Raw genomic sequence first — 18170 nt, 5'->3', positions numbered from 1 at the left:
ATAAACTGTGCTGTAGATACATTGAAAGGCATTTTTGAACAAATTACAGCTGGTGGTGGTAGGTGAGGTTGGTGCAGTGGGGGAGTGATGTGAAAGAAATAATCTTTTCAATATGAAAGCATTTTATTCCCTTCAAGACACATGAGACTTTTTCCCAGAGGAGTATCCATATACTTTACCATCCTAATCTCCTTTCCTATAAACTCAAAAAGGCTACTGCCTCCTCCCTATAACCTATCTAGTAGTGAATATTAAGGTTTACATACTTAAATAATCCAATATTTTCATCTAAATTCATATTCATTAAGCCACCCTAAACAAAAATTAAATTCATTATGCACAATTCTGTATAGTAGCAATGGTAAGCAGTAAACTATTTGTCCATGCTAGATAATCTGTTGAATTGGAAATACAGGACTGAGTTTTAAATTTGCTATAGAAATAAACTATGACATGATTTCTCAAACTTGTCTGATCATAAGAATTTTGGTGGATGCTTATTAAAATGTGGGCTTCATTCTAGACCTTCAGGCCCTGGGAGATTCTTATGAGGCTGAGTGGGAAATACTGGACTGGGGGAAGTTCTTCATTGGTTCTCCAAAACAGGTTTGCCGCTTGGACTCCGGGGTAGCCCATATCACAAGACCATGCTGAAAATATTTTTGTTTTCTTTCCCTATTTGCCCTTCTTCCAAGAAACATTATGCCAGGCACTCCTACATGCTGAGAAAACAAAGATAAGCAACAATTCTCATGGAGGTGTCAAAGACAATAAACAATTATACAGTGTATTAAGTGCTAAAATAGAGGCAGTACAGGATACTATGCACTTAGGAGGAGGAGGAAATGCCTCGTCTGAGTATTTAAGGCAAATTTGACATGTGCAAAAGAGAGGTCATTCTGCATAGAAGGTGTGTGAATAAAGATTCAGAGGCTTAAGGGGATCATGTTTTCTGAGTATTATTAAATGTCTGGCATGCCTGAAGCTCAAGGTCAGGCTGAGAAAGCGGAGGCAGGTTAAACTGGTGAGCCTCACATCATGAATGGCCTTGCATGCCACCTTGAAGCTGAATTTAGTCCTATAGATGACGTGGAGCTGCTGAGAAGAAACCTGATGCCCCAGCACTGGGTATCAATTGATTTCAAAATATAACTTGCCAGGAATGCCTTAGAACTGGAGTTTAAGTGAACTTTGTTTTGAACTAATATTTTACAATAGTTTTGAGCTTTGTTAATCTGGTGGCAACCCTTCTCAGCTGGTATCTTTTAAGTGCAAAACGGATAAAAGGGCTGCTTTGGTTGATGCAGAAAGCTCAGCTCCATGGCACTATTCCTGTAAACACAGGGTTCTGGGAAAGTGTGCAAATCAAAGTTCTATGTTCCCAAGAGATGAAGTAATGGAATAGATATTTAAAGTCTTGCTTTTGAAGGCTAACTTCAATATTATCTTTGAAGAGAGCCTTTTCTACCATGCCTAGTGTAGCTCCTTCTATGCCTCGTCATGCAGGCGATGTTTGTGGTGCTGGGCGGAGCCTGCCTAGGTTTTAATACTTTAAGTGAGGGGAGGCATCCACATTCTCCTGCAGTTGACTACTCTCTACTTAAACAGCCTCATTCATTTGCAACTTCTTCTTTATAATAAGCAGGTGTCTCTGATTTATGAAAGTTCTTTTGGAATAACCAAGTCAATATAGCTATCATCTCTTCTTCTATTAACTTTTAGTTTTCTTTAATCTTTCCTTAAAATAGACTCTCTTGCCTGGAAAGTCTCCATTCTGCCACAGGCATTCCAATGTGTAAGTGTTGTCTCTTAAAAATGTGACCACCAGAAAAAGGTACAATATTTCTTTTGCTACTTCTTGCCTCCCATTACAACCAATGCTTTTCTAAAAAAAAATGAATGTATCAATGAAAGGGCCTCATTGGAGGCTTTTCTGGTTAGTATTACCTTAAAATATATACAAAAGGAATACCTATGAAATAGTAAAAATAGCATTAAAAATCAGTTCAGTGTTAAGCCAGACAGCGACTCACTTTTTGATGGAATGGTCACATTTAACATTATAATGAAAACTGATATGCTGTCAAGATTGCCTGGTATTTTTTTTTTTTTTTTGAAAAAATAAGAACCTAGGTCAGTGAGAGGAACATAGGAAAGGATCAACATTTGTGTAATGAATGAAGTGGAAGACCACATACCAAGGGAAAGGAAGTATGTTTAGTTTGGGAATCTCAGATTTATCTAACTCAAGGGGCTTCCAGTGTTGAAGAAATGAAGGCTCTCAGGCAGGGCAAGCTGAAAGGTCCCTGCTTCAAACAGAATGCGACAAGATCCAGGGAGTGGGAGACATGACATAGTCAAGGGAAAGTGTGAGACACGCAGGTAAGGCCTTTCCCACTGTCCTCTGTGGTGCTGCATGGGGGCGCCTGGCTTCTCCATGGAAATATGGGTGTATACTAGAGTTTATTATTTCACATGATGTAGTGGGGGTGGGAAGGAAAGAAATGTTTCAGGACAAGATCATTCTAGGGGCTTCAGTGTCACCAGAACACTGTTGGGGCTGATGCCATAATTCCACTTGGACACATTGCACTAAGACATGCCATTGTCAATGCACAGGGATGTTCCTTTACCCTCCCCTCATCATACAAGTTCAGCCTCTCAGGATGTTTCTTTCATTTCTTCAAAAAATTTTTTTATAAGAATATATGTAGAGGATATTTTAGATAAGAAAAACCGTTGATCTAGGCTCAAAGCTGGCCCTTAAGCCCTGAAAAGCTAGATGAAAAACGCACTGAGTTTGGGTCCACTGAGAGGTAAGTTACCTTGGGAGAGGGTAGAGGAGGGGGCAGGAGGTTGTTTCTGTTATGTGTTATGTGTGTGTGTATGTGTGTGTGCGTGTATGTCTTGGTTACAGGCAAAGATTCACTGGCATGAGCAGCTCAAGAGTTCAACAGTTTCTCCAACAGGACAGGAGACAGACCTCACAACCGATGATCTGGCCATGTTATCCCCTGTGAAAAAATAACTTCAGTTCTTCATCAATTTCTTTGATAGACTGAATTATTATGCAAAAACACACAGTATGACGTTCCTAACTTTTGACCAGAAAGACCAAGCAATACTCACATCAACTGCTTATTTTAATGTCAAATGTTTATTTCTATGCCATAGTTGTCTCAGCACAATTTGTAAAAGAAAGGAATCCAAAAAACAAAACTTTTTTTTCTTGTCAGGATATTTTCTCTGCAGTTATAGAAAGAAAAGAAACACCTTGGTACCAGAATTACCATTTCTTTCACATCATCTAGTAAGTTGCATGTAAATATTTTCCTTGGATGTCATTTGTTTAAGATGGAAAAATATCCACAGGAAAAAATGTCTGGATTCATTAAAATAAGTTTGGGATAGTCTTTGTCAGAGAATGTATCTAGAACATCTTTGTTTTGGTATACTATATCACTAATTTCCATAGTCTTATTATTTAATATAACAGGCATACTTTATTACATAAAGCAAAGTGCACCAAAAATGAACAATGTTAGAAACAAACTGAAATTTGGTGTATCTTAAATCTTTAGGTGATTAGCTATTAGCTGAAGTGCTGGTATACAAATTTTGTATCAATACAAATGCAACTCTCTTCTGTGATGAAAATTCACTTAGTAGCTTAGTTCTTTTTGCCTTAGCAGGTAGGGCATCCAGTACAACTGAAACAACCTGATAACAATTTTTGTTTTTCAATAAAAAGAAATGCTCTGATTTCTTAACTGGCTCCCACACTTGTGGGAGCCAGAAGATGGCATTTGCTCTTTAAATATATTTCTCTTGTTCTGATTTGGGACACAAATCCACCAAGATTCTTACAGAGGAAGTAGGCACCACACCTTAGATCACGAGGCCCTGGAGAAGCCTGTTCAGGAGATCTGTGATGCGCGGTGGTGGGCCCAGCACCTAGAAGACGGCATGGTGGTTGTGCACGTGAATCTCTTCAGCAGACTCAGGGAAAGGATGAGAGTTCTTTAAGTTCATGCACATTTTATTGAGTAGTAATATAAAATGCTTTTTCTTTTTCATTGTTACAAGTGCATGCTTTGATTGCCAACATTTCAGAAGTCAAATTACAAAGGCAAGGCTTTAGGCTGTAGTGAATTACTTGGGCACTTATACAATTGTTAAAAAATATGAATGGACTTTTGTTGTTGTTTTCAGAATGAACCAGTTGTAACCCGTAACTGATATACAAAGGGAAAAAAGTGAAAAAAGTACATATTTTGTGGCACATGACAGAACAGAACAAAGTAACTAAACCATCATGACATTAACAGTTACCATGCATTTAGAATTTCACATGTAACTACAAACTTATTTAAATTTCACAAGGTTTGCTAAACATGCTAACCATCTATGTGTGCACTGACAAGCTTATGTTAAAAACTTTTAAGAATACTCTCCCCTTTAGATTTTTCAAAGCTTTTTTGATTACAAAATTTCAAAGGCATTAAGCATTTTAGAGAATATAAAGTAAGCCAGTATACATACATTTCCAGTATATGTCAGACCACTAAGCGCAGTACAGTCCCATACAGGCCGATACAGCCATTTTTTTTTTCTTAAAAAACATGCATAGGCAGAGTTTTTTTTTTTACAGAATATAGATGCTTTATCACTGTACTTAATATGGTGTCTTGTTCACTATACTTAAAAATGCACCACTCATAAATATTTAATTCAGCAAGCCACAATCAAGACTTGATTTATCAACAAAAACCCCTAAATATAAACAGCAAAAAAAAAAAAGATAGATGTAATTATTCCAGTTTTTTTAAAACTTAGATAAAAGGAAAAATAAGATATTCATTGCTAAATTAATAAGATGAATGTTATCTGGAAAGAAGGGCATTCAAGCACACTAAAGAAACCTGAGGTAAGCATAATCTGTACAAAATTAAACTGTCCTTTTTGGCATTTTAACAAATTTGCAACATTCTTTTTTTTTTTTCTTTTTCTTTTTTTTTTTAAGACTGCCTAATTCATTTTATAGCCATTGTCTGACAAGAGTAGCAAAACATTATCAATAAATAGTCCTTATTTAGTTTGTACATCATTTTGTTAAAAATGTTTGATGTCATCCATTTTTAGTGCTGCAACTGTAAACGTACAATAGAGTAAGAAATTAGACAAAGTTTTCATGTCCAGTAACATAATAATAAAAGACCTTTCATTAACCTATCAAGAAGTCCCCAATGCAGTAGGAAAACATGTTCATTCACCTAACATTGCAGTATATACTAGCATTAGCTTCCTTTTAAATTTTTTTCCCTATAAGCATTTTGAAAAGGCATACCCAAAAGAGGTGTTTAATCACCATCCCCACCAAAATATAGTTTATTATCTCTCTCCCTCTTTTTTAATGATAGTGTAAACTGAATCCAATTCCTGGCCCCCAGAGCAAAGACACTACCATCAGAGGCAAGAACATCCCACTGCTCTGTGCAGCAATCCCCATCATGCCCCGGCGGGAAGTGGTCACTGAATATTACTGCTATTACTGCCATTGCTGTCCGTGCCGTTAGTCTCTGAGGCGAGAGCCTTGTTGATGGAGTTATGGTTGGCGTCGGAGGGCATGGCATCTCTGCGAGGTGGCATCCTTTCATTAATTCGGTCTAAGCCCTTGGCCTCCTCGAAGCTAGTGATCTTATGCTGTGGTGAAAATCCTTTGATAGCTAAACAGAAAATCATTTAAAAAAGAAAAATTAGGTTAGCCAGAGGAAAACAAACGGCACAGACGTTGCATCAGGTGATGTTAGAGATTCACGGTGAGGGAGGGAATCCTCTAGTAGAGAACAAGATGACGGGACCTGAACACGACACGACAGACTCCTTACCATACCTGAGGATGACCGAAAGGTCTGAGGACAGCCAATGTCTCTTGCCAACCAAAATGTCCTCTTCAAGGTAGTAAGATGTAAACATTTCACTTGTCTTCGTGAAAAGTTTAGGTCAATGAAATCCGAAGTGGATATGTAAAGAGAAAAGTTGCTACCGGGAACAGGCCTCTAGAGCCAGCACTAAATACTGGCCACATCATGATGACTGCATCAAACCCCCTAACCTAGACAGGCTGTAGCCCTGCTTTGACTACTCCATTGTGCTAGTAACAGAAAATTCAACAGAATCACTGAAGTAGCTATGTGTAAAAATCTAGGAAAGACTATAGAGCAGAAGCTAAAAGGAGTTATAAAAGGAATTAACTCTGGTGCATTTCCATGCCATCTTAGAGTCCCATTAAGACTTCCTTGGCTAACAACTCAATGGTGGCAGGAAGAAAAATACAATTATAAACTCCTGCTTCTCACTCAACTTTGGAAGTATGTGGAGTGGGCGACAAGGTAAGTGAAAGTTAGAAAAATGAAGATCAGCTCACTAAGCAGAAAAACATGATCTGCCCTTCAGCAGTGAACAGGTCAAACTGATGTTCATCTGGTATCCATTACTGCCTAAATCAAAGAAAAACTCTTTCTTAGTAAATCAGTGTAGATATAAGTGATGGTTCAAGAATAACAAGGGAACATACCTTTGACAACTTTCAACAAAAGCGAATAGGACTGGTTTTGGCCCTATTCAATGAAAACATGGAATTCTCAAAAGGGGCAGCATGGATATTTGATTTTTTTCATTAACCCTCAGTGTGCTCCAGAGATAGATAAGGCATTTGAGCAAGAAACATAATGATTTCTTTAGTGGGTGCACCAACCCACGAGCTGAAAATGAAGTACATAAATGCTGAATTGGGCTGCATCTCCATGGCTGATCAAGGACAACTGCATGGTACATTTACCCTCCCTAACTTATTTGGGGAAAAAAAGGAAAGCAGTTTCAAGCTGAAACTTTACCAGCCAGTCTTACACAGATATGCAGTGCCTTTCAGTGGTATGGATGAGATTCTTAAAAGATATACACAGTTGCTATCAAACTTATTTAATGATGAGAAATAGTTTGTCCCCTCTTTGCATTCTGAAGGTTAGCATAATGGTGATTAGTCAATTGTAAGAGTAAAAGACAGGGAAATGGGGAGAGACCAAGGCCCAAAGCAAAGCTTCTTAATTCTTCTCTAATTTAGGAATAAACTGCAAATAATAGATCTGTCTAATGAACACCTACCCTGAAAACTAACTCAGTTATTTTAAGGGACAAAATAGTGGCATAAAGTAGTACTCTATTCTTTTTCTAATGTACTGTGAATATCATTTCATCATAATTAATAAATATAAAAAATTTGTCATCATGATAATATATGAAGTGATTTTATTAATTTAAATGGTAAAAGTAGAATCTCTAGGTTTTAAAAACCAATAAGGTGGGAGCACAGAAATTCGAAATCTAGCGAGAACAACGGGAATGCCTAGAATGGGGCTCCATTTCTAATTGTTTTTGTCTGTCCTGGTATGGAAGAATGTGCTCTGCTGTAGTTGCTGGTCAGACAATGGATATTAGCAATTTACATTGGTAGTATACTTAACACAACACAGAGTCACAGAAACCACAGAAAACAGCCAAACTATCAACAAGAATGCACACTGCAGATTAGAATTTGCCAAGAGGAATAGAGAATTCCCACATAAATAGCAGTTTGTTCACTGCTATTTAGGAAGCAGTTGTATTTTCTCTTACAGTGCTATCATTTCCCCTACCATATCCAAATCATGTACAAATTAAAGAGTCTAACGTGGCACTTTTTACATCATATCAAAGGACCATATGCACACAATTTTGGGAAAAATAAGAGTTACCTTGCAAGAACAAAATACAACTGAATACTTTTGTTTTAAAGGGGAACTTCAAATTATTCTTTTTAAAATTGCCAGAGGGTATGGTGTGTATAATATTAAAAGCTATTTTGATATGTAGTTCTCTCATAACTATATATATTTAAACAGCTTGACTCAAAGGTAATTGCCACAGGGTCATCTCTATTGTCTTTGAGGAGTGCTGGGACACAATGAGGCACACTTCCTGACCTCCCTGCAGACCTCAGCACAGTGACTGACACAGAGCAGACACTCAGTAAATGACAATTAGGTGGATGACTCGATATTCACTATTCTTGTTACCAGCCACTTGTATCACCACTAAATATTTTTGACCTCTTTATAATATTTTGCTGGTGTTAAAGGTCCTACAAGTACCAGTAAATTAAAATTTGATAAGACTAGCAGAACTGTTTATCTCATACACAGCTGTCTCATGTTATTTTTATAGAGACACAAATTAGTGTTGAACTTCAACAAAGCATTATTCAAATGAACATTATTTTTTTCTAGAAAATTCTGACGACTAGAATTAATAAAGTTATTTTCCTTCTCTTCTTTTTAGTGCTGACTGAAAGTGATTTGAGGGAGGGACATATTCCACTCAAAGAATTTGTGCAATTGGTCAAAACAGCTGCCATAACCCCCACCCCACATTGTTCAAGATATATAATCCTTGTGTTTTCTGTGATTAGATTAGGCTCATTGTATACAAAGTCAAACATAGCTTTAAGAGAAAAAAAACAAACAAACAAACCATAAAAGGACATTTTCCCCTTTAAAGCAAGAACATTTTGGTTAATACTGAGCCACAACTGTTAGCCCAACACCCACACACTCTGTACAAGCTACAGCAAAAAAAAAAAAAGAAAAAAAAAAATGAATACACCCAGCAGAGCCCTTGTCTGTTGCAGATACAACAGAAAGGGGACTGGCCAATTTACCTTCATCAGCCTCAATAGCCTCAACAGTAGCTGAAGAGAAGAAAGGGGGTGCAAAATGAATGAGAAAAATGAGCAGAGGATTTTTAACTCTAAGCACAAATCAGTGACGATCAAGGGAGCCAAGAGAACTAATGTTCCTGAAAGTGCTGGTTCTGGCATAAACAACAAAACAGAAATGACAAAAAGAAAGAAAAAAACACTGAAAAGAATGATGAGTTTATTTTATGAGCTGAATACACCTATCTGAGTGATTTGCTTACTAAACAAATGACCGATCAATCCTTCATTCAGGGAAGATTTCTTTCACTTTGAATCAGTAAGGGAGTGGGTCAATCTCAAATGTATTGAACTCACACACAGTCGGATAAAGCCACTAACGTGTTTGGTGATAAACAGCTTTAAAATGCCAGACAAAATGATAGAGCCTGAAGCATGGTTTCCTAATGCAATGGAAAAGCAGTGTGTGTGTGTGTGTGTGTGTGTGTGTGTGTGTGTGTGTGTGTGTGTGTGTGTGTGTGTGTGTGTGTGTGTGTGTGTGTGTGTGGTTTCCTAATGCAATGGAAAAGCAGTGTGTGTGTGTGTGTGTGTGTGTGTGTGTGGTTTCCTAATGCAATGGAAAAGCAGTGTGTGTGTGTGTGTGTGTGTGTGTGTGTGTGCGCGCGCGCGCGCGCGCGCGAACACAAATTTGGAGGAAGAATAAAATTTATGTTTCTGAATTGATAATGCATGGAACTCTTCAGACAAACACCAACCAGTTTGGGGCAGTGAGGGAGAAAGGCAAAGGACAGGTGTGATAGTCTGGATTTCTTTTGCCAGGCAATCCAACTTAAAAAGTCAATTTTCCTTATTGGAATACCAGTTTTGGAAATAAAATTCTTGAAATGTTACAGTCAAGTGGTAACATGCTAGTAGCAGCAATAATTCTATTAGCATTTTAAAGAAAAGGCAGTCTACATACTGAAAGCTCAGCATATTACAGAGGCAAAACTTTAAAAGCCCACTGCTTTATCAGCAAGTTTTTTAAGAACATTAGGGTCTATATTCTCACTCTTCAGGTGTGTAAGTCCTTCTATGTTATTAAGATTAGTCGATATTTCCTTAATTAAGTGCTAAAATGCAGAAATTCTCAGTTAACTACAAAGTGATTATTATTAAAATTCCACACCTTGACTTTTATTTGCACATCTCTTATCATTTGAGATTTAAAAACTAGAGCAACTACCAAGTGTGCACTATAACATTACTTACAGTGCATTCTAAATTCCTTATATTAAAATTGTGAAATGGCTATAGCCATTGTAAAAAAGCTAATAATAAAACCTTAAGTAGTTTCTCCTTTTGACAAATTGAAGGGCCATCAGACAATGGATTTGAAATTGTATTAATGTATTTGGTTTAAAATATATACAGAGTTTCCAAATTCTCAGGACTAATGAGATTCCAACCCTTATATCTGTTATGTGTGTATATATCTTTGTGTGTGTCAGTTCAACACAGAATACGACCAACCAATGGATTTAAAATAAAGTAACAGAAAAGGAAACAACAACCTAAGTTAAAATATAGGTGAAAATCTGGAAACAGAACAAAGAATTGTAAGAACTTAAGTTTAAAAGTAAAGCAAAACATATCTGGAACCACACCAGCACCAATATATTAGAAATATATATTGCCCATTATTAAATGTATCCTTCAAAAGCAAATGTGGCCCAAAGTTTCTGAAAGTGCACTTGCTGTACCTTAAATGTGTTTATAAGAAACTATGCAGACTTCAATCAGTTAGGTGATTGTGCATATAAATGATCCATTTATGCTAATGTTTTTAGAGAGCATGTTTACTCCAGTGGAAAAAATCTTGTTTTGTTTTTTTTTTTAGTTTTAATAATAACTTTTAGCTATAAATTTAAGGGGGGGATTTACTTTGACATTATGTAATTTCCTACCTTCATTTAGGAATTCTTTCTTTTTGTGTAACTCAAATACATTGAGTTTTGGAATAAATTCATATATAAATAAAAGTGTAGTTTATGTTTTAAAATTTTAGAAAATGTTGCCAGGATGTGATCATTTAGCAATATCATATTAATGTAGGTGAACATTACTCTCTGAGTGGAAGAGGTATGTCTAAATAATGTTTCCATAATACCTGAATCTTTCAGATTAAAGAATAGGGATAGAAAAGAAAATATCAAAAAGATTTAGTGAAAGATATAAGAAAATAAGCAAGAGGCTGAGATACTTTGAAATTGTTACAGCTTATTTCATTTTAATTTTTTTCTATTAATCTAATAGAAAAATTTCTATGAAATACTGTTGAAATTGGACTAGTTAATGATAATATTAGTTAAAATAGGTAACAAAAGTAACAAATGCAAAAGAGTACATAGTACCAAGCTGTCTGATATGGTAGCCACTAGCCACATGTGACTATTTAAATCAAATTTGAAAATTAAATAAAATAAAAAAGGGAGTTGCTCACTTGTACAAGCTAAATTTCAAGTGCTCAACAGCCCTATGTTACCTGTGGTTTCTGTACAGATACAGAAATTTCCATCAGCACAAAAAGTTCTACTGGACAGTTCTTGTCCAGAAAGCTACACATTTTAATACAAAATCTCTACCTCAAAGGAAATGTTTGAATTCTTTTTCAAAAACAAAATGTGGTTCTACTCAGTCTCTTATGTTTTGGATGGACAAAATCAGAGAAAAGACTTAGATGACTCCCAATTTCTATTCAAGCAGATAGTGAAATCATCTTTTTATATTCTTCCATTCTCCACCAAACTCTAGACTTATGGGTGTATATTTATGGGTGTGCTTCTTTTATCAATCACAGAGCTAGGACGTTTAGTAAAAATGTAATTATGAAGTTGTTTTTAGCAAACTGATTGGCTCAAAGTGGTCAAATCGACCATGTCTGCAGGAAACCTAAATGAGTCTTCTTACAGCAAGGCCTGAATATGTGGTTAACATGTAAATGAGGGATGGGCACAGAGGTCTGCTCAAGACCACATTCCAGGTGTATGAGGGAGCTAGTAGGGGTGGACAGGACCAGTCAAATTGACGGGGTGTTTTAGCCTTTCTTCCAGCTGAGAAGAGCTGACGACCAAGACCAAGATAAATTGGGTGATTATATCAGGGCCCTAATGACCCAGCTGCCTCTGAGGCTCTGGGTACACGGCCACACCAATTGGCCTGCTTACCGCTTTGCAGCGTTTGCTTCCCTCCAGAAAGCACCCCGCTGGGGAGCATGCCCGTGGGAGTCAAGCCTTTCAGCGTCAGCACGCTCTCACTCTCTTCTCTGGAAGGCACAAGGGAAGTCAGGGAAGAGACATTAATTTTATTTTCTTTCAATAAAGAGAAAACACTTGAAGGGAAAAAAAAATACGTGTAAGAACTCACATTTACCTCTATCTTGGCCACCAAGAATTTTTTTTTTACTTAAAAATATTTGTTTATACATTCCTATAATACAAGTTAGGGAAATAATGTGACTTCCATGACAAAGGGCACAGTTGCGCCATTGTGGAACTTCAGAAACTTTTGAGTAGTGAAGATACGGAAAACAATTCTGATTCTGTAAGCAGGAATCACAACGCTGTGTTGTCTGGGCATCCTCTGTGAAGCCCATGAATATGTTAAAAACTAGCCATCAGAGAGTGCTGATGCAAGTTTTCCAGCCAGGGCTCAGCAGAAGTAAATGGAACTGATTAGACTTAGGGGAAAAAACCAAAGAGTATATGGAGATTAAAAAAATAAATCTGATCTATGGATTAGGGAACTATAAATTACATTCAGGGAACTAATAAAGAATTTTGACATTACATGATAAACATACAAAACAATGACAATTAGCTAAGAGAGCCACTGGCAAAACTTCCTAGCCTTACAGCAATCTCTTTCCTCCCTGATTTGCTAATAATAAAATTATTTTATTACTCAATAAGGCAACTGTTTTACAAGTTTAGTACATCATTATTGCAATTGTATTTATTAATCACAGTACTGTTAATCATTCTAATTTCCCAATAAATCAGAATGATCATATAACCATGAAATAGAAATAACCTCATATCTTTCCACATGGCAGACAATGTAATTCTACATAGGCAGAACAAAATGCTTATAACACACATATGTAATGTTTACAATAAGTGCAACTACCTACTCCACATGTTAATGACAGTGTCTAACCTGACTTGAACAGAATTCCTAAACTCCTCCCCAAAACTTGCTACTTCTACAATCTTTCTTCAACTTGCTCTTTCAGTTATACTGAAGTATCAGCCTTCATTCCTTTTATCCTTTCTCAATCCACATCCACTCCACAGCAAATCTTGAGGGCTCTACCCTCAAACTGCTTCCATTGAACCACTTCTTACAGTAATATTACTTCATCTCTTTTAGAAACAGTTTTATTGAAACATAATTCACACCCCAATTTGCCCAGTATAAGATTCTGATGGTTTTGAGTATACTAACAGAGTTCTGAAACCATCACCATAATCAATTTTAAAATATTTTCATCATCCCAAAAAGAAATTCTGTGTCCATATGGGTCATTCATTCCCTATTTCTTTTACCTTTATGTAACCACTAACATACTTTCTGTAGATTTGCTCCTTCTGGACATTTCATACAAACAGAGTCATACAACATGTAGTCTTTGGTCACTGATTTCTTTCACTCACCACCAGCATCTTGCACCTAGACTGTTCTGCCTTAACTGGTATCTCTGATCCATCCTTGTTCCCCTCCCTCCCACATCTTCTCAAGTGTAGCAGCCAGTCTGAGCCTTTTAATACCTATGCAGATCTTGTCACTTCTCTATTAAAAACTCTCCAGTTGCTTCTCTTCTCATTAAAGGTGAGAGGCAAGTCTTTAGAAGGTTTGACCAGAGCCTTAAAAAATGAGCTCCCAGCCCACCCTCTCCTATTGTTACCCATCTCTCAGACGACATGCCTCCCCATGTCTATTCCCCTTGCTGTTCCTCAAACACACCCAGCACACACCACCTTGGCTTTGTGCTTGCTTTGTCACGGTCTCCTGTTATCTGCATGGCTCACTGCCTCCCTGCCTTCGAATCTCTGCTCAAGCATCTCCTTACTGAGTGAGGACTTCCTTGAGAATGCTATTTAGCTTCAGATTCCCTTTCAGTACTCCCAATCTCCCCTTGCCTATAATTTTTACCTGATGCACTTATCACACCTGAAAAACTATACAGTTTGTTTCCTTGGTCTCCTTGGAGCTCCACTGCCCACTACATCCTACCCTGGCTAGAGAAGCTCCATGTGAGCAGGGGGCGGTTTCTGGCTCCTTTGCTCCCTGCTGCATCCGCAGGACCTAGACCAGCACAGCACCTGTACATGGTCCACATTAAAAAACCGCTCACTAGAAGAATGAGCAAAAGGAAAACAGAACGCAGAGAGGCAGAGTTCATCCATGTGTTAGATTTTTGTACCTGTTACTGCAGTGTTTACTCTAAAATATTAGGTTTGAGATGGCGAGTTAATCACGGTTTCCTTCATGCAGGGACTTCAACCTTTTGAGGTTTTTGCTGATAAACCAATAGAGGCACATAAAGACAGAATACCTTAAATGCTAACATATGGGTTTGGAAAAATTGGGAGTAACTAAAAAAAAGAACATATTTTTCCCTTTGCATTCATATTCAACATCAGGCTTCCGTGCTCCTTTGCCCGCTTTCACTCACTACGTTCTCCATTTCTCTATATTCTGTTCGTCACTCCTGCTCCACACAAAACCCAAGCTCTCAGAGGTTTCTGGCAGCTTCTCCATTCCTCAATTCCAACCATTTCTGCTGAGTTCTTACTCAAATGGGCACCTCTGTTGTATTTCCAACCGACAGTTATGCCCCGCTTCCTGAAAGAGTCTTCACCCACGTCTAACACTTTCTTTCCGGCTCTCCTTTTCAGTCTCTTGGCTGAGGTCCCTCTGGGCCCAGACCTGAGCTTTCTAACACAGTAGCTCCAGCCACGTGTGGCTCCTACCCACTTGAGATGTGCTACAAATACTGGATTCCAAACACTTAGTACGAACATAAGACTGTAAAATATCTCTTTGGTAAGTTTTATACTGACTACATGTTGAAGCCATAAACTTATTGATATGTGTTCAATAGAATACATTACTAAAATTAATTTCACTTGCTTCTTTCCACTCTTTTACTGTGGCTTCTAGAAAATATAGTATTACAAATGTGGCTTACATTCTATTTCCACGGGAAAACACTACTCAGAGGACTCTCGTCTTTCCTCCCTATCTCACTCTTTCCCCTAGTGAGACCACCCACTTACACCACTTCCATCTGTTTGCTCCCATATCTGCATTTCTAACCTTTATTTCTCTCTGAAGCACCAGTGGCAGAATTTCTAACTGCCTCAGCATCCCAGAGGAAAATGTGCCATCATTCAAGTTTTCATGGTCTTCCCAATAAATACCTGTTAGATATGTAAATGGAGAAATACTTTCACTTTCCTAATAACAGTGCTATCATTCTCTTCATCACATAGGTTAGTGTCTCTGTGGAATATTCTTAGACTATTTCCTCTCCCTCATCACCCTCTGGATAGGTCAGGATTCTTGGAGCAAACAAAAGAGCCTATTCTGGCTAATTTTAGTAGTCAAGAGATGTATTATTAGAGCATTTACAGATCAGAGATCCAGACGTGAATGCTCTGCAACCAAGACAAATACTAGCGCCCATCCACCCTGCAGAATCTGCTCTGGGAAACGCTGCCAAGTCCACACCTAAGCTCGTGCTGATGCTGTGTGATTAGTCCCCAGAATGCTGAGAAAGAAGTTCTTCTGTTGGCCCCTCAGAGTCCACACCCGACGGAGAACTGATTTTGCCTGCCCCACCCGCTGCTTCCTCCTGGTGCTCATTCTGAAACAGAATTTATATGCACATTCATTTGATTGGTGAATCCCAGACAACATGCCTGCACCTTACCAGCACTGCTGATGACTCTGCTCCCAGGCAAGCCTTCCCCATTCTCCTCCACCCGACAGAACCCAGCCTGCTCCTCACAGCACTCCTCCAAGGCCAACCTCTCCATGAACATTCCTTTCATGAAATACAAGGACTCCTTCCTGTTCTCTTCCACAGCACAACATCATTTCATGCATTTAGTACACATTCATTGTCTTATATTCATTTATTGTCTACATGTGTGTCATTACAACTTGATATCCATTTTGCCTAATGCAGTATATAGCACATTTAATATTCAGTCATTACTTACTAAGTTTAACTACTTTTCTCTGGATATGATGCCCCTGTATTTGCAGATTTGCTACAGATGCATTTATTATAGGAAAGCAGTAAAATATACCTTGTTTTTATTTTCTATCAATATGAAGAATCTTATTCAAGTCACTGACCATCACTGGGCTCAACTTTCTAATTTTAAGACCTACCTGTGATTCTATAGCATTGCCCCTACCTCTTCATGGATTAAAGACTATCACAGATGGAAACAAGTTTTTATGTTAAGAAAGGTTTCTTCTTTACCTAAATGTATTTTCACACAGAAATTTTGGAACTGTTTTACTTCCCATAGAGACTTCAGAAAGAAAAAGTCTTAAGTGTTTGTTGATAATCTGAAGAATGATAAATAAGCAAGCTATGCAGAGGTGACAGTTGAGCTTAGGATCTTCCTATATCCCTTTGCTCCCTCAAGACATTTTTGTAGCCACACCAGTCTTCTTGCTAGTCCTCAAACTGCTGAACTTGTTTCTATTGAAGGATTTTTGCACTTGCTATTTCCTTTGTCTTAAATGTTCTTATCCCATATCTTCATGAAGGTCATGTCCACACCTGCTCAATGCCATTATTCAGAGTGTTCTTTGTTTGAGTACACAGAAAATTAAGTACCTCATTACCTACTTGCTTTCCCCTGTATTGCTTTATTTTTTCTTAATGTATAATCAGTGCTTTAAAATGTATTACATTTATTGTGGAATGAATGAATGAGTCCTGAAAATTCAGGCAGGAATGTAAAGCATTAGAGCAAAGGCGCCTCATTCACTAGGGTGTAGGGAGCAGCTATGCTCTCTTTTCAGTTTCAATATGACTTCTCAGGATTTGACTGGCCATCGCAGAGCTATGACTGACTTTGATTTGGTGTCTCTGAGAAAGGATGATAATGATTTTCATCCTCATGTTTCCCTGCTTGTGGCATCAAGTCATTTAGTTACTAAAGTGGCTCTATTAGGAGTATAATAGAAACAGCAAGAGCAAAGATCGAAAGAGCCAGGGAGCTATTCTGAGTTGAGGCAAAAATTTGGCTAAAATTAAGTTATGAGATTATGCAATATGTAGATGGGCTAGTTCCTCTTGTTCATGTCTAATTGTGAATTGCCTCTATAACATGCCTAATATGTCTAAACATGCCATATTTTAAAGTAGTTTTTTGAAAAGATATATAGTTAATTTGTACTATATAGAAATAGATAATTGCATTAAGTAAAGAAAAGTGTAGTTAATCATCTTCAATAAAATACTTGTTTTTAAAATAAATTCAGGCTTCATAATAACATGATTCATGGTCTACATGGAAATTAAACATAAAATAACAAGGTTTGCAGTTCATGTTCATTTTCTACAAACCTAACAAAATGCATCTGAAAAATTCATCTTTTACCATAGAGCCAGAATAAAAAAATAAAAAGGATTATAATAGCTTTCCTATTTCACTACATGTTCAAACTATTGTGAAATAAATGTTTTAAAGTCAGACAGTAAATGGAGGGATAAAATATGAAGCAGTCCATTTAGAGGTTTTCTCTACAGAAATGATTTAGTATATTTAAAATTCGACTGAGAGAAACAGACAGTTTCACATAAAATTTTTAAAAAAACAAGTAAGGAAAAGTAAATGGTTTCTAGTAAAGTATTTAAATTAGCAGATTAAAGTATTAAAATATTATCAAGTCACACATTATCAAACTCAAAACAGAAATAGAGGAGGAATGATCCCACCTGAGCACTGAGAACACTCGGGCCATTTTGCCTATTGCTCGGATCTTGTTCCTTATCACCTCTTTGCGGGCTGCAGCTGTTGCTCCTGTGTGTTAAGGAGAGAGTTGGGTAGTCAGTGACTTTTTTCCTAACTGTACTCATTTTACAAATTTACATATATCACAGACTGTAGTAAGCAAAACCAGTTTTTCTTCCCCACCTTTAAGAGAGTTTATCTGTACATCAACTTTAAAAACCTATGCATGTCACCACTGACACTTGGATATGATTCTTGAGAGGCCCCCAAAATGCCAAGAAGCAACTTTTGAGATTTCCAAGGGCAGATGGGTAGATAACTAACTGAAAAAAAAAAATCCCTGAGCAGAGAGGGTAGGTTCCTGCCCTTCTCTTGTAAGTGAGTCCCCTTCTCCT

General features: G+C 37.4%; 1 protein-coding gene across 2 annotated transcripts in view; it reads right to left on the bottom strand.

Annotated features, from left to right (window-relative positions):
- Positions 1-3138: 3138 nt before the first annotated feature.
- The window catches only part of PPP3CA (protein phosphatase 3 catalytic subunit alpha), a 313266-nt gene continuing 298234 nt past the window's right edge, over positions 3139-18170 (bottom strand). Inside the window, exons 11-14 of one of the 2 annotated variants that reach the window (XM_037020090.2) lie at positions 17760-17844; positions 11959-12056; positions 8756-8785; positions 3139-5726 (exon numbers count right to left, since the gene is read on the bottom strand). In XM_037020090.2, the coding sequence (XP_036875985.2) occupies positions 5530-5726; positions 8756-8785; positions 11959-12056; positions 17760-17844 (410 nt within the window). In that variant the 3' untranslated portion in view covers positions 3139-5529. The remainder of the gene's footprint in view (positions 5727-8755; positions 8786-11958; positions 12057-17759; positions 17845-18170) is intronic. The other variant, XM_037020092.2, reaches the window with a different exon arrangement.

This window comes from Manis javanica, chromosome 5, assembly GCF_040802235.1.
Source record: "Manis javanica isolate MJ-LG chromosome 5, MJ_LKY, whole genome shotgun sequence".
Classification (NCBI taxonomy): domain Eukaryota; kingdom Metazoa; phylum Chordata; class Mammalia; order Pholidota; family Manidae; genus Manis; species Manis javanica.
This window is presented reverse-complemented; position numbering and strand designations above follow the sequence as displayed.